The sequence below is a fragment of the Culex pipiens genome, chromosome 2 (assembly GCF_016801865.2).
Source record: "Culex pipiens pallens isolate TS chromosome 2, TS_CPP_V2, whole genome shotgun sequence".
Classification (NCBI taxonomy): Eukaryota; Metazoa; Arthropoda; class Insecta; order Diptera; family Culicidae; genus Culex; species Culex pipiens.
This window is the reverse complement of record NC_068938.1, coordinates 27,768,177-27,785,809: the sequence shown is the minus strand read 5'-3', so window position 1 is coordinate 27,785,809 and position 17,633 is coordinate 27,768,177. Positions and strand designations below refer to the sequence as shown.

Below are 17,633 nucleotides of genomic sequence, written 5' to 3'. Positions count from 1 at the left end.
ATACCATTAATCTAAAAATTTCTCTACTAACTTGACAAATTTGGTGCACTTAAGCAATTTTTAATGAAGGATGATTAATAATTTCAAATTAACATGTAAATTATAGCAATTATTTTAAACTCAAAACCAAAAAAATAATAATTTAAGGCAAAATTAGAAAATATATATTGGAAATAAAACTTAATAGAAAAACAAGTATGTAGAAGTTTAAACGAAGATTATCGGCACTATCAAATACTAAATATTAATGTTATTTTTTAAATACGTTTAAGGTCATTATAATTCGAGGATAACAATCAACATTCTTCTAGGAATCCAAATATTCCTTCAATTTATTTTTCCTTTCGTTGATTTTAATGGTATAGTATCACTTTGTGCACAGTTACTATCCTGAAAAGAAATATGGACTACCTTTCAAAAGCTGACTAACTCAAAGCTGAGTACAGAGTTTGCGGGCGCATCATTGATCGACAACTGGAGGAAAGAGCTACAAAATAATCATTGGAATTGAAACTGATATTTTGTTGAAAGCTGCTAGGGAAAAATCGTTTTCCAAATTTTGATTTTCTTTTTTTTTGGAAATTATTTTGAATGCATTTTTTTATGATTCTTTAGCCATTGAAAGATTTTTTTCTTTTTATTTTAATTCTTTTTTAAAGTTGTGTTGTGTGTATTTCTACATTCATTGAACTAATAATCATTATTTTTGTTGAACCCTTCTAGAAAATTTCGGTTTCTCATAATATTTCTTTCATTTTCATAATGAGTTCAATGACTTTATATTAGTTTATAAAAAAATCAAGAAAAGTGTAATCAAAATTACTTTAAAAAAACAGAAAAAATCAAACACAAAATTTTATGATATTTTAAAAAAATTCAGAAAAAATATCGAAAAATATTCTAATTCCTTCAAAACTGTTGAATTTTTACTTGAAAAAAATACTATCCTTTAAAGGAAAAAAATCTCAAACGCACTTAAAAACAAAAAATGTCAAAATTAGGATTTGCAGGCGTCGAAAATCTTAAAAAAAATATCGTTTTAAATAAACTTTAATGTATATATTTTTTATTAGAAATTAGAACAATCTGAATCTTTATAACATCAGAGAACTTCAACACTGCTGTTGAAATTCGATGGTTCCTAACAAAAACACCTAAAGAAATTTAGTAAAATCCGTAGAAAACATATTTCCTAATAAATATTCACAATTAAAATCAAATTGCATAATATTTCAAATTCGAGTGTTTATAGTTCAAATACTATTTCTACAAAAAATTATAAGTGGTACAACATCGATTGTAAAAAAATTGATTCTCTGGAAATCCAAGCAATTCCCGAGAAAAAAAAAGAATAATTTACAAAAACAAGACAGTTTAAAATTGTTTAAAAAAATGCTGCATACAATATAAAAAGGCATCTTTACAAATTTCCTAAAAATAAATTGAGGATTTTGAAAAAAAATATACTCAAAAACTATCAGATTATTTTCAAATCTAGAGTTTTTATTGAAAATGTCCAATAAACTATTGTCTTTCATATGTTTATACGACCTATTCAAAAAAAACTCTAGAAATATAATTTTTGTTTTAGAAATTCCATAACCCTTAGAGTTGGGGTCCCTATTCACCCTTTAAGTCCCTAATTATCCCAGTTAGCAGTTAATCTTATTTGTAATCTTCTTGCTATACAAGAGGTAAACAAGACGCAATACTTCGTAAAACTGACAATTTCGTGAAAGAAATTCTGGGTGGGACAATTATGTGTAGAAGTACAACGGTGGGACAAACAGACTTGGTGTTGTTTTCAATGAGTTTACGAACAAAGTACTAGATTTCATGTGTTTTCGAAAAGTAAACGCCAAAATAAATCTAAAAATGACAAAAAATCAGAATCGACCAAAAATTACATGGGACAATTATGCGTAGATCGGCAGATTACCAGTTGAAACCCCATTTTTTATGTGAAAATCTGTTTACCGCATTTTTTTTAATTTTCCGAAAAATGGTGAAGTTTTTGTGTCTTCAGAAGAACTGTTGCAAAAAGAAAGAGGATTTTTTTTGGATTGGTTGAAAATTAGGGTGGTTCACGATTAGGGTGATTTAAAAAAATATTTTTGGGATTTTTTTGTCTTCTAAAAAGTTGTTGCGCCTGCCAATCAAAGCAACTTGTCGAAGACACCAAAGTTTCATCTCACAATCTACGCCTTCTACGATCAAATTTAGAGAAAACATCTAATCAAACCTTCCAAAAATCAGGTTTTTGGACGTTGCAATTAAGGGTTAAGTTTTAAAGAAAAGTGAAAAGTTAAAAATCATTTTTTATTTTTTGACAAGTCAATTTGGACTTTAGGGTCAAAAGTTACAGCTATTATAAGGTATAAGATATAAAGTATAAGATGTAAATTTAAACATTAAATATCTCGAAAAGACGCTGGCCAACTTTTAAGCGCCAGGTTGCATTCGAAAGTGGAGATCTAGCACTACAAACGCTGAAAAATTCTCAGAGGAGTTTATCTCTAAACTCTAATTTAAAAATGTCTGATTTTGAAGGGAAAGTGTATGGGACCACCCCAAACGAAATTCATCTTCGAATTTAAAAGAAACATAATGTATGGAAAAATCTTTCGAAAATTGACCACTGAAAGGGTTCCCAACCTGACATTAAAACTGCTCAGCTTTACTTCAGCGTTCGCATGCATAAATAAAACCTGCTGAGTGTTGATAACTAAATTAAAATAATTGCGTATGCACTTTTTTTCGTTTTACTGTCTTTTTTGTTTCGTTGAAACATTTCCACTTTTCTTATGCGCGCCCCTCGCAATACAAAGCTGCGCGCTCAAATTTCTTCATGCAAATCTTTTTTTTTTCCTTGCAAAACGGCCCCGCTTTGGTTGGCGATTTTTATGCTTCTTAATTCGCTGATTTGGCTCAGTTTCGCCGTGACAGATGGAGTTGAGTTACTCAATGGCAACATGTGTTGAAATGTGTTTGTTACGTCTTTGTTGGATTGTCCACAGTGAAGAAATTTCAGCTGAAGTAGACAAGTGGGCACACCGACATCTCTGCTATCGGAAGCATAGTGTAAGTCCATCTTCAATTGAATTTAAATTGAAAGGAAACGGAACGAAGACGTCGAAGACGTGCCTCCTCACTCCAGAAGCATACAGCAGAAGACACACAAGCACATGAATAAATTGCGTTGGAATGCAGCAGCAATTTTTGATACCTTCTGAAAGAAGAGAGGAACAGTCGTCGTTGAACAAGCGAAACGTGATGCCACGATTCTGATAATGATACACAGACACCGACTGAGTGTTGTAACCGAAACTGCGACGAAGCCATGCAAAATTGTCTACAGCGATTACAATCAACGAAAATAACCCACTAATAAATGGCAATCATAACTCACCACCAACTCGTCGCCATCGTGCTAACTTGTCGTACGTGCATTTTGGGCCAAATTGAGTTAAGAACGCCATTTTGTGCAGCTCACAATGCCTCACCTTTTGACCTTCACAGATCCCCAAAATTCGATTTCAATCCTGAGATATTCAACAAAAACCGAAAAAACTCAGTGCATTTTTGTCACTTTACATATGAAAGTAGTTTCAATCTTGTAGTGCTATCTTGTCACTCCATGAAAATTGATGTAAGTGCGACAAAAGGCCAAAGGGATTTCAGGCCAGGAAAGTCAGGATGCGTTTGTCGCACGTACAAGCTAGACTACCGTAAACATTTGTAATTATAACTCGGGACTCCAGCAACCAACTTCAACCAAACTTTGAGACAATGCACAGAATGGTGAGCCAAACAAAACGTGTTTGTTATTGTTTACATTGCGTGCTCTCGTTTTTGAATATTCAAGGTCAAACTTAAAACGCGTTTTTCTCGGAACGTCAAAATGGCGGGTGCGACAAGATAGCACGACGACGTCGAACTAGCAACAACAACATCAAGGAGGATGAAGGGAAGTGAGACATTTGAGTGTCGTCGTGAGTTGACGACCTTGTTGACACAACCTTCGATAGCTCAGTTGGTAGAGCGGTGGACTGTAGAAGATTAAGAGTGGTGGCAGTAATCCATAGGTCGCTGGTTCAAATCCGGCTCGAAGGAAACTTGAAAGTTTTTTTTTGACGACTCCCACACGAAGCAGATCCGGACGGACGACTCAATACATCAAAATCCAATTACCATATCGGGACCATCCGGAGCCAACCCGCCCACGTAATGCCATTTCTCTGTCTGACTCCGAAGAACGCCAGAGTGTGAGAAGAGCTTTTTAGAATTTCCATGCCACTAGCTACCACAGCGCGGTTGTTCCGAGCGATGCTGCGTGGGCAATCCGGTTCTTTCGGCATCCTTTCCGAGGCTCTCCAAACACACAGCACTTCAAAGCACACAAACTTCCTAATTCAATTCAATGGTCCGACCCGTAATGTATATCAATAAACGATAAAACGCGCATTACCATTTCCACAGAGAGAAGGAGAGAGAGGAAAACCAGTTTCTTTACCCTTTTTTTCTCCGGTTGACCCCTGGAAAGGTGCATCTCGGGCCGAACTCTCCGATGACGTAGTCGACCGGCTGACTGAATCAGCAGTGGTCTGGTATAGACGAAGACGCGTGGGAGCGACGACCACCACAACATCAGCAGCGTACACGGAAAGAACCGCACCGAGAGGAAACAGTCGACGAAGTCGACGAACGCCGAAGTAGGGGAAGTCACCAATACAGCCGAACCGCAGAGTTCGGCTCGCACTTCGGGCGCTGTTTTGTTTCGCAGTTCCGCTTCACACGGTGCTTCGTACGGGTCGTCGCCGCTTCGGTCCGGGTTCGTCGAGCAGGGCCCGCTCAGTGTGCAATCCGGTGCGCTATCAGACGGTCGACGAGAGTCCGTACAAAGTACTGCATCAAGAACTGAATCGTGGGGGATCGACCGCGCGCGCTCTCCGATTTCCGGTGTGTGTGAAGACCAAAGTGAAGGTGAAACTATCAGCGGAATTTGCACGTATCAGTGGAGCCGGGATTTGTGTGTGTGGTTCTGAGCAGATGGGAGCTTCGTCAAGGATAATGGAATTTTGATTGCAGAGTGCTACGAAGATTGAGAGTGCGTGAATGTCGGTGACGGTACCAGCAGCATGGCAAGGATAATGTAAAACATAGTGAAACGAAGAAACCTACCCAAGTTTATACCAAAGATCATAAGTGTGTGAGAACCGGGAAATGTACCGCAAGACCGCGCGGTATCTTAATTTCTGTAAATAAAGTGTAATTTAGATAACGCGAAAGTTGGATACTACTGCAGCAGCCCAAGAACAAACCGACTAGAAGCGCAAGAATTCCTCTGCAAAATACCAAAACCAACAAGCCACAACAGTCATGACGATGCTAGCGGTGAAGAATTTCTTCCTCCCGGAGCGGAAAGCGCCCCCGGAGGCGCCCAAGTTCTCCCGCATGCCGGAGGCGTTCCTGCGCTCGATTCGGCGCCGGTCGCTGCGGATCAAGCGCCCCAAAACGGTGATCGTGGAGCGCGAGAAGCGGAAATCGGGTAATTACCACACTTGTTCCTCCAACTTAAGTTATCAGAACATTGCAATCAAAGTGACAGAAACGCAACCTAGTTAAGTTTCTGTGACACTTGTGAAAGTGACAGAAACGTAACTTAGTTAGGTTTCTGTAACACCTTGCACTTTGACAGGTTTGACAGATTGACAGAATTGTACTTACCACTTTTTTAGTGACCCCTTCAACACACTTGACTTACCTGCATATCACAACTCATATTCACTGCCGCTATCTGTGGTAACTAGATGTTGACGTCCGTAATAGAGATCACATATTGAATTCACTTACCTGCATAACATAAAACTTATCAGTTGGTGCTTCAGTACCTCAATGTTGACGTCCGTAATAGAGATCACTTTTTTCGTTTTCAACATCTAATACCGCTTGAGGTTCATGCTGAAGTCCGTGTTAGGGAACCAATCCTAAATTTATCTATTTTGAACTTAATTTACATTCAAATCGAATCACGTGACATTCCTCTAATCAAGCCCAATTGGACGCCACATTACCACAAACTCAGCTTCCCATTAACACGTTGGCAAATGCATTTGGCACTTTACCATCACGGTTCCATTCGTGGCGATGATTTCATTACCCCCCTTGCAGTATATACATCTACTGTCACGTAATCAATTTTCATCTGCACCACAACCTGCTCTACATTTCATTAGAGAGATACAGTGAAATGCATCGTTGATGCAACAACCACCCCACGGTACACCGTCCGTTATCAATCAACCTGTCCCAATTTCAGCCAAAACATTCCCAGAATCACTGCAGTGGAGGTCGTCGTCGCATTTCACTTGACACACTGACGTAATAATCCCACGAATTGTTGACACCCGTGTTGTGATGTGTTTATACGCGCAGACAAATAGGAGGAGGAAAGATTAATCACTTCGGGCCCCCCTTGTTTGGCGACGTCATCGCTAGACGACCGACGCCTGGTGGTGATGTCAGGATGACGGATTCGCTAATACGCCGTCGTCGTCGTTTGGTATGGTGTCGCGAAATCAACGAGCTAGCCGAGACATGATCTGCAAGAGTCACGTGGTTCACAGCTGCTGCAGACGGAATTGGTTGGGCTGCTACTGCAGAGTTTATCTTAATTGCTTTTTTGACAGCGATGAGCAATCGCTGGCTTGGTCATCATGACACTATCTTTGCTGTGCATTTCCCTGAATGTAGGCCACACTGCAGTTTGAACGTGAATCGTTGTGTATTTCTGGAAATGTTTTGTGTACATTTTTAGTCTGGAGTTGTTAAACGAGTCCAAGATATACTACTGATAAGACGAGTTTTGTGTACAAGCGCGCTCTGATAACAGCTATCGTTACAAATGTTTTCATTATTTATTGGTGTCACACGTTTCGTAACCTTCAACGAAGCTAAAATTTTCCGTCTATGCAAAATCCCACTCGGAAATGTTACTGACCCCTCAAAATTTTCGCACCGGCAGCGTCTTACGCAATCCCGATGCCGTCATTACGATTATCAACCACAGCCAGATTGAAACCACCCGCTCTACTAGCGCAAAAAAAAATGTATCGATTCGCTTCGATTTTCACTTTTCATCAGGCGCGATTTTCGCGCGCACTCAACCGTGGATTTCCCACCAAGGTCTCGCCACTAAGAAGGCGCGCCAAATCTGCCCAGATTACCGCCACCATCTGGCCCTCGTAAATAAGCCATGGAAAATTTCACGCCTTTTCCCCGTGGCTCTTCGGCACGCAAAAGAAAGTGAAGCCAGCTGACCGTTGCTAATTTCGGAGAAGCCCAGCTAGAAGTGAGCGAAAGTTTGGCTTTTGTTGGGTAACGTGAGCTTCCAGGACAAAGGAAAGTGTTGCGATTCGGTGAAAAGGTCGTCAATTTGTTTCGGGAAATTTAACGTGCGGACGTGAAATTTCCGGAGACAAATTTGGCGGCAGCCTACCGGAAGGAACAGCTTCCGAAGGTGCCTTTGACAGAGTTGGTTGAAGTGACAGAGACGCAGCGGAGCTGCGTTTCTGTGACACTTGGGATATTGACAGAGTTGACAGAATTGTACTTACCAGAACGTTGATCACCGCTACACTGCACTTACCTGCTTACGGAACAACACGATTTCTCTAGGGGGTACCTCAATGTTGACGTCCGTAGTTGGGAACACTTTCACTGAAACATTCTCAAACCACCAGCTCATTAGCTGCCACCTGACGTCCGTAATAGAAGAATGCTGATGTAGTGGTGGCAGCAGATGATGTCACACAGCGCTATGAACACGTCTGCTGCGTGTATCCTCCGGGGATCCGGCCGAATTGAATAAGCCATAAAAACCCGCAACGGAACATGTGCTATTCTACGACAACGCGGACATGGTCTGAATGTGAATGCGGTGGCTTTCTCAGCGGTTCTCTTTTCGGGCTGCTTCGATTGGATCGCGCTGGTCACAAATCAATTTGGGCGATTGCTTTGAAGTTCTGGTGTGTAACCGTTAGTAATTGTTTTGGTGCGTACCGCAAACTGCGGTCGACGTGAAATTTTTAGAAATCGGGAAAGTCGCCACATATGGCAGCTTGAATTCCACGAAAACTGGTGTGACTGTATGCAAATCGGCGCCAATGAACGATGCAGAAAGCTTCCTGAACCTTCGGCCTTTGGATCGATAACGGTACAGAAATAAGTCGCGCGCTATTTTCGCGTCACGATTCTGCACTCGAAATCAATGCGACATTCTGCTACCTATATCCACCCTAATTGAATTAGAGACGGCCAGAGTTCGTGGCCGGCGACCCGGGCTAAGCCGATTTGCTCACGAGATTGGCGTAAACAAAGTTTGCACGCTATTTCGAGACTCGCTACGTTGTAGCAGCGACGATGACACAGGATGTAAACACATTAATTCAGAGTAGTCCCACCGCGGATAAACAACCTGCTGTGCGGGACGATGATCTCGTTGAGTGACCTGCCCGAGGATTACTCACCCGGCCAACCTACTCTCAACCTCATCGAGGTCAGACCTGTTTCGGTTCAGGTTCTCCCACACCCCCTCGGAAGTCGACGCTTTTGGTAGTCGTTGCCCAAAATTGAAACAAGTTCAGACCTCCTACGTGCGTAATCGAAACCTGGCGCCATAAACCTTGAACGTGACTCTGCGAACTCACAGCCAATGACACTGTTTCGGTAGCAGACAGACTCCACCCCTTTTTGAGGTGTTTCGTCAAGTTCGTCCAAGACGTCGTCGTGCGACAATCAATGCACTTCTTTCCGTTAGGGGGAAGCGAGCACCCTTCGAGGTGTCTTCCTAGGCAGATACAACCCTGTGAAGACCCTAGAGGTTGCGCGCGCCATCTTGATGTACCGTACGACTCGTTGACTCTTTTTTTCGTTGAACCAGCTCTCGAGCACGTCGATTACCAGCGAGTGTGAAGTTGTTGACCGTTCCAAGTACCGCTCTCACCACCAAGAACCTCCAACTCTCTGACGTGTGGTTTGTTTCCAAACATTACGCGATAAACAAACAGCCATAAGAACAAAACAACGCGGCGCAGCTGTTGGTCCAATTTAAATGCAAATTGTAGGAGAAGTTAGACCGTAAAAACCAACACTACAGCCTTCCTTGCGGTTAAGCCGTCTTACCACATGGAGAGCGCTACCTGAAGTTCTTCTTTCTAGAAATCGTCGAAACCACTCGGCAAAGAGGAACTGTTGAGTGCTCGCGCACCCTTCACTCCCCCACCACCAAATGCTCGAAAGCAACCCCGAAAAATTGATAAATTCGTCACGCCGTAGACTATCGAAATCGCTAATCTACCCTCGCCGGATAAACTCGCTCAATGGAGCGTGTAACAGATTTAATGTACAGACCGCAAACTTTTTTTTTGCGAAGGTGTGGCACCACAACTGCTCAAATCTTATCGAGCTGTGCCAAACTGCGATGAAGATAGGGGACTCTGCTGCGGTGCAATAAAATTGATTTATAATGAAATTTCTGAATCGCTGGAAGGGACACGCTGACGAACCCCGAGCAAATTAGTGTCCAGCAATTGAATCAAAATTATAATAATTCTATAATGAGCACGTTTATGAAGGGCAGAGAGGGGTTCAACGCTTTTTGCTTCCGTCACACGTAATGGAATCGGTCAGCACGACGTTGCGAACTGTGCAGAATTATTATTTTAGCTACATTTGTGACATTTATGAGCGGTCGAACAAAAAACTAGTTGTGGCGCGAGCCGACAGCAGTTTATAGAACATAAAATTAGAAACGGTCGATTCGGGGTGGTTAGTGGACAACCGAACCACAGTGAGTTCGTTGAATGCAGGTGACAGAGGCACAGCTGGACGTTGTGCTTCTGTGACACCTTTCAAGGGGGTTTGACAGTATTGACAGATTTGACAGTTGACAGATGTACTTACCACGTTTCGATGACCGCTACGCTGCACTTACCTGCATGTTCAAACCGCTACACTGCACTTACCTGCATGCTCAAACTTTCATTCGTTCTGTAGAGGGTACCTCAATGTTGAAGTCCGTAATTGAGATCACTGAAACATCAAAATTCCGGACGATTCATTGAGGATACCTCAATGTTGAAGTCTGTAATAGAGAACACTTTCGTCAACTCCCAGAGGGTACCTCGATGTTGACGTCCGTGATAGGGAAGCAGCAAACCACCACCGTAGCACGGCTGCACTGTGCTTGCAAGGGGGTAATTTTAATAACTATAATAACAAATTGGCCGGCGCGCTTGTCGTCATACATTAACCAACATTAGGGGAACGCGCAACTGTTCGCCCATCCGTAGGAGTAGTGCGTCCCTTTCGACGATATGTGCGTCGGAAAAGTGTGTCGCTTTTTGAAATATGAGCTAATTCACAATTGCCTGTCGCCATAACAATGATTCGACACACTGTACTGGTTTTGACGGATCGGACCAACTCTTCCCCGGAACGCAGCACCGGTCAGCTCTTTCTGGGTGGATATCATATTGCCGGCGAGAATTGATACGGGTCATGCGATGATGGATTGATTGATTTATGAACCGGTGACCCGGTTCTAGCGCGCGACACAAGCTGCACCAGGATGATGCTAATGAAGTTCCGACTCTGGCAGGATAATTAGATCACCAGAAATGGGTAGCGACAGCTGTGCTCGTGACAGTTACACTCGCTTCGGAGAAAGTGACAGCGCAACGTGGCGCGTTGTAGCATGTGCATGTGCTTTCCGGAGCGAAGGACATTTTCCGCCACTTGAAATCTAATTAGAGGAGGTTAAAAATGGGATCCATTGTAGACTGGTTGGAAGAAGTTCTGGGATTACTGCACTAATTGAAACTAATGGAGTCTGTAAATGTATTACGTTGTCAGCTGCTCTTCCGAAAAGCCAAGTTTGACGACCTTTTCACGATGTTTACACTCGGATTTAATTGTATTGGCAAATCGAATGTAAACCAACCCTTTTAGATTGATGTTTGCATTTCATCAATTAACCGTAATTATCGAACGGGTTGCTCTTTTGGCGAGCTCGCATTCCCATCGACATTCGCCGTAAATCACAATTACCATTCAGCGATTTCGCAACGACTCCAGAACGTCGGTACTGCAAACCCTACCCGGAACGATGCTCACGTCCCAACGTTCAAATCTTCATTCTAAATTTATTAACCCACCTTTTCTCCAGCAAATCATTGCAAAAACAAGACATTCACATCAAAGCCGAATCACTGCAGAGGACCTCGTCATAAGCGATCAAAAATATCTAGCTAGATGGATGCATTGTCACGACTCCTTTTTTTCTGCCTCCCGTTTCGCCAACAAACAAAAGGTTCCGAACTCATCCGAAAGTGCAACAAGAAAAACAGACTGACACTCTGATTGAAGAAATGTGCCCTACTTTCCCCTCTAGCTTCTTCATGAAGACGACGACGTGCAGCAGCCGGCAATGAGAAAAGGATGAGTCTGTTGGACGATGAGAACGGGCAAAACTGTCACATAAATATCAAGCGCACAAATGTGTATCGATTTTTGTGTTTGTTTCGGGCCTGCTAGATATCTGCATTACTTTTAAGGGGAAAAAAACCCCGTCCAAAAGACGGATCGATTTCGGCGTCTGAGTTGCAAGGGAGTTGACATCCGAAGAGGAGTCAGCGAGACATGTCTCGGATATAAATATCAAGTAATGATCTGACGGAAGAAGCACCCCGGGATTGACACGGTGGCGAGCTGGTCAAAAGTCAGTTGGAACGGATTCGTCGGAGAAAAGAACAACTTTCTCGACATGTTTACATTGGTTCATCGTTCGGGAAGATGTAGTTTCGTTTTGCCTGTATACACAGGAAAGGGGAGACGCGTTGGATCATCAGAGAAGTTCCGGCAGTCGATTAACAAACTTTCTTCGTCAATGGGGCAAACTTTGCCGATCAATGCGGCGGAAATGTGATTATTGTTTGGAGAAGTTGAGCGGAAAGTGGAACGTCTTCGTTATTAGGCCCTAAATAAACAAAAACTGCCTACTTGCAACTTTGTTGGAACTAATTAGGGAGAAAACTAAGAATGACCCTAATTAACCTAAATCAGGTGACAGAAGCAAAACCTATGAGGTTTTTGTTTCTGTGACACCAATGTGTATTTTGACAGATGACAGTTGACAGAACTTTACTTACCACTTGTTGACGAACGCCTGCTTCACCTCACAGCACTTACCTGCTTGTTGATGTCGCACCTCACACCACTTGCCTGCTTTTGGGATCACTTTTCAGTGACTTCACCTCAGAGGTACCTTGATGTTGACGTCCGTAATAGAGAAGCTCATTTTTACACATTAACTTTTTTTTTACACATCAACTTAAAATGCCTTAATTTCAAAGGTACCTCGATGTTGACGTCCGTAATAGAGAAGCGCAACTTCAAAACATCCTCGGGCTAACCGTCTGCATTTCGCATGTCCATCGCAACTCAACCGTGCGATTTCCAATCCTTTCGGCAAACACAAACGCATTCGCACAACCCTTTCCCAACCGCCTCTCTCGACGGTGACCGGGAAAACTGTAACAATAATTCAATTATCTCCAATCTCGCCGTCCGCCCTTTTCCTTTTCACAGTTTTTTCTTCTCCAACTTCTTTTCCTTCGATTGCGAACCCAGCTCGCACACCACAGCTAATCAAACGCCCCGGAGGCAATCTCCTGACATTGCGCAAACCTTGCGTCACATTGTTTCCTTTTCAGGCTCTAACTCCTTGTCCTTGTCGTCTTGTCCGTCACTCGTCATCGTTCGCGCAGCGAAAATTTGCAACTGTTAAATGTCCATTAGAAACTGTGCGCGCGCGGGCAATGCACGCCTTTTTGGCCGAAACTCCAAACTGGCTCCCCTAGGGCAACAAAACAAGTATCTCGTCCATTACCGCTGAATGAAATTTAATTTGCGAAAAATATAAATTTCAAAATAAATTGCTTCAAGCCTCTTCCCGGCCAGACGGCTTGAGATGTGGTTCGGTGCAAAGAGAGGGTCGTAGACGAAAATGCCGCAACCCTTGCGTTCGCGACCCTGAAGGCCGCCGTTGGCGGCGCAAATTTCGGGAACCTCCAAAATTTATGAATGTTAATTATCATAATGCATTAATTTGAGTGCTAAAGATGCGTTAAATTGCGAGGATATATCATGCCGGACGGATTGGATACGCGAAAGGGGTTGATGCTATTCGGGATTCCTAGGGAGATGCTTATTGAGAGGGTGCGACATCTAGCGGGGAGTAGCTGGAAGCTACTTGTCTGTTAGAAGAGGTGTGCGCCATCTACCATGCACTAGCTAAATTATGAGATCCAGGATCGGATGCTGATGAACTGTCACGTTAAAACTTTGATATCTGTCATCAAAGCACAATTGTCTTCTCTCATTTTTGCGCGCCATCTACCAGTGAGTAGCTGCAACAACTTCAAGGTTTTCCACTGAAAAAGCCCGCAGCGAATCGGAGATAAATTGCTACAGGTTGGCGTCGTTTTTTTCGGCAATTACGCCCGGGACTACCGCGGTAATTGAACTGCGACGTTGCAATTTGTCACCACGACCACGTCGCAATATTTTCGCACACAGATCCGTACTCAAATTGCTACCGCTTGTTAGACGCTTTTATACTGATTATTTTTTTCGTTTTCTTCTCTCTTTCTAGGTGAGTTCCCCCTCAGGACGAAGACGTGACCAGTGAGATAATCCAGCGGTGAAACGAAAATATCTAAATATTTGCACAGTCGTTCGGCGTCGGTCAGCCCAAAATCTAATCAAGATTCAATTCCTTTGGGATTCCGCGCAGACCGCCTAGAACTCGTTCCCAACTTCTTCAAGAATTCTACGTACCCGCGAAATTTGTCGGCTCAATTAGGGCCGGCCTCACAAAGTGGGCAACAATCTCCTGGACGCAGCGCCACAGGGTGTCCCCAGCGTGAGTCGTGTCCAGTTCTGGTCCTGCGCCTCTCATCGCTACAATGTTGTCACCGATACTTGTGTTTGTTCCTGTGTGTTATTCTTTGAAATCGCAACCGGCATCTTGATCTTGATTGCGCGCAGGCAGGGACGACGACGCGCGTACGCGCTGGGAAAGAACCCCCTCCAGCTATTTGAAGTACCGGAGGTCACTTTTTCGGCTATGAATGTAATCTTGGCTGTACGAGCGAGAAGGGCTGGGGCGATGTACGGCGCGCAAAGAAAACAGATCAACGCAAATGTATACATCTACGAGAGGTATTGTTGTGTTGACGATTTGTGCCCATTGTTGACCGGGTAAATTTATTATTGCAAATATTTTCGGCTGTACCGGCTTCTTCTTACCTGTCTTCGACGAAGCAAACCAGTTCTCCGAACGGTCAGTTGCATCTGGATGACCGAAAATTTCGCACTGCACATCCTTCAGGGCTCCGCCCTTTTTCACCATCTTTCTTTTCGGCGGATGCAGCTCAAGTGCATTGCTGGGAAATTTCCGCGCCAAAATTGGGTTCAGATTCAGAGAAAGTTGCGTGCCGCGAGGATAAAAAACGTTCGCACTTCGTGCCAAAGGGTAATTTAGCTGGTCCGTGAAAGGGCAGTAGCTCCCCGTAAACAACGGTCCCCTCAATTGTAAGGTGTTGTTTTATGCCAGTCACGGTCGGGACCATTGACTGCGGAAATGTTCGACAAATTGGCGTCGTTTTGTGACGAAATGTCGGACATTCTTTATTGACTGTGACAGGATTGACAGTTGACTGATTGTACTTACCCCGTTTTCTCCGGAACACACCTTAAACACTGCACTTACCTTGGAATCTGCGATTCAACAAAGCTACCTTCGTTCATTACGTACACCTTGAAGTCCGTAATAGAGAAGGAATGACAGTTGACTAATGTACTTACCCTATTTCTGGAATCGCACCTTAAACGCTGCACTTACCTTAGAATCTGCAATTTGACTAAGCTTACCTCGTTGATAAGGTACAGCTTGAAGTCCGTAATTGAGAAGCAAAGCATTATTTTGCTCAAGCTGTGAAAAGTAGAGACACTTTCCCTCATTTAAATCAACCACTCATTACACCCAAAAGCAATGTAAATACAAGCCACTTTCTCCAAAAAACAATCTCCCAAATTACCAAAATGATGAAGTCATGATTGCTCTCGCCAAGTGACTTCAAAATTAAAATTCCTTCCCTTCACCGCTACTTGCACCACTTTCAGTGCCAAAAACTGGCGCGTCAAAATAAACCACTTTAAGACGCGCGCGAGATCTCACGACGCTCCCGGTAGCTCGGTTGCCACCATTAAACTCATTCAGCTTTAGTTCGCTGTGTGGATCACGTGCATCGCGCCCCCGCAGGTCTGCGCCCTTTAAATCGGTTGGGCGGCCCGCAAACCCCACCTCGCCATAAATTGCCGTGTCAAATGGGCAGGCAAACAAATTACTGTCCGTCTGTTTGTGTTTCTGTTATTTCAGCGCGGAAACAAACACGGACGGGTTCGATGATGATGTTCGGCGGTTGATGGGAGTGGTCCCGAGGAAAAGTTTGAAGAAATGCTTTCAAAATCTTCAAAATTATATAAAATTTTAAGATTCTAAGAAATAGGTGACAGAAACAATCCTAACGAATTGTTTCTGTAACACCTTCAACATTTTTTGACAGTTTGACAGCCATACTTACCAGCATCATTGCTCCACCGACTCTGCATGTCCACATCACTTACCTGCTTGGACTTCTTAAAACTAACTTACCTGCTTGTAAACTATGAACTATCATATCGTCAACTGAGAGGTACCTCGATTCTGACGTCCGTGATAGAGAAGTCGTATCACTTATCTGCTTGGAAATCCTGATCACTTGCACTTTTCATACCATCAACTAAGAGGTACCTCGATTCTGACGTCCGTAATAGAGAAGTCACTTTCATCGAATTAACGGAAACTTTTTTGCTCGGGTCATCTGAGCAGTCACATTTGCAATCGGTATTTCGGATCGCACGTTCTTACCACCGACGATGCACTTTTCCGAGAGTCAAAGATCCCATGTGGTCTGCAGTCGTAAAACTGTCACACACCCTGCTGATTCCGCTTTCGGCACGAGCCCGTACCACTTGGCCACATCAATGAGTGCAATATTTAGGGAAGTTTTCTAAAAATATTTTTTTCCGAACAAAAAGCTCTCGACCTGTTAAGAACGCTGAGCGAATTTAAATCGATCGTAAAATTTTTCGTTTTGTTGCACCCATGGGACAACGACCATCCAGACAACGGAATTTGGCTTTTTACTGCCGGTCGCCCTCAAAAGTGGAAGACCAACATTTTACGACTTTGGGATTGATGCCCATACTTCTGGTATTCGTGCTGAAACCGGTGCGCAGTTTCAAGGTCAACACGTGCCCGCTGGACTGGTTTGTGGTGACATTTTGGAAGATTTTTTTTGCGCTCCACAGGCAATCGAAACTTAAGGAATTTCTCGCCAATTGTGGGAAAAATCAATAACCATAACCCCCCTCCTTCCGTTTTGAAAACAGAGGGAAAACAAAGAAACGCTTTCGTCGAGTAGCCGCGCTTAAAAGTAATTGAAAATAATGAACTGGAAAAATTCCAAACGTTCAACAAGCCGATGTGCTGGAATGATGACGCACAGAACCGAGGAGGAAGACTCGGGTCAAGAATTTACAAACAACAACTTAAGCGCATCGTGAAAGGTATTAGGAGGGAATTCGTTGTGGTGGTGGTTGAATAACCAATCGATTCTTCGGCGTACGAAGGGGTGACCACCGCCAATGAGGCATTTAATATTTTTTACTGCTTCCGGTGCGTTACAGCGGAACGCTGCGAAACATCAATTAAAAATTTAAAGAATTCTATTCTAACTGAAATCGTCTTTCTCATCGCTAAAATGCTAGAGAAGACGATTTCTTTTTTTAAGTGACAGAACCACAATCGTCTATGACTTCATGTTTCTGTGACACTTTTGCATTTTTTGACAGTTGACTGATTGACAGAATTTTACTTACCACTTGATGATTCATCTGAAACTCCATTGCAGCAACACAACACCATCGCTTAACCTAAACTTACCTGCACTTCAAAATTTGTAGGGTCTTCACTAGGAGGTACCTTGATTTTGAAGTCCGTAATAGAGAAGCACATTTTACACCTTTTCTTAAATTTAACTTACTTGTTTTCAAATTTTGTGAGTTCTATACTAGGAGGTACCTTGATTGTGAAGTCCGTAATAGAGAAGCTAATTTTGTAATAAGATCAAGGACAGATGCTTTTAAGAAATGGCTTATCTGAATATCTAAAATTTCTTCAAAATTTGACATCTCTTGAAGGAATTACCCTGTCAGAGAAGCCGTCACCCTGCGTCAATCACTCGCACAGAGAAAATTACGTAGGACTGCCCTACTAACCTACCTAAATCCGTCGTGCGCCCAACTTCCTACAACTTGTAGATTAGCTGCGACCGATTACGTAATCCACACGCGCTTAAGTCGGCGAGCGAAATCCGTACCCAGAACTGTCACTCAAAAAAAAAACGACTTCCAACATTCGTCTAAAAAACGGTTTGTAGTCGCGTACCTGCCCCCGGTCATGATCC

The 17,633-nt window shown here is 43.0% G+C and overlaps 1 protein-coding gene and 1 non-coding gene across 5 annotated transcripts in view; both read left to right on the top strand.

Moving 5' to 3' along the window:
- Positions 1-17,633, top strand: part of LOC120426649 (centaurin-gamma-1A) — a 245,349-nt gene that overhangs the window by 201,473 nt on the left and 26,243 nt on the right. Inside the window, exon 1 of one of the 4 annotated variants that reach the window (XM_039591440.2) lies at positions 4,827-5,548. The exons of 2 other annotated variants lie outside the window; for them this stretch is intronic. In XM_039591440.2, coding sequence (XP_039447374.1) covers positions 5,380-5,548 — 169 coding nt within the window. In that variant the 5' untranslated portion in view covers positions 4,827-5,379. Of the gene's footprint in view, positions 1-4,826; positions 5,549-17,633 lie in introns of those variants that run through there. One more of the 4 variants, XM_039591443.2, reaches the window with a different exon arrangement.
- Positions 4,019-4,113, top strand: Trnay-gua (transfer RNA tyrosine (anticodon GUA)). The gene is made up of 2 exons: positions 4,019-4,055; positions 4,078-4,113. It is a non-coding gene; the product is annotated as a tRNA-Tyr (tRNA).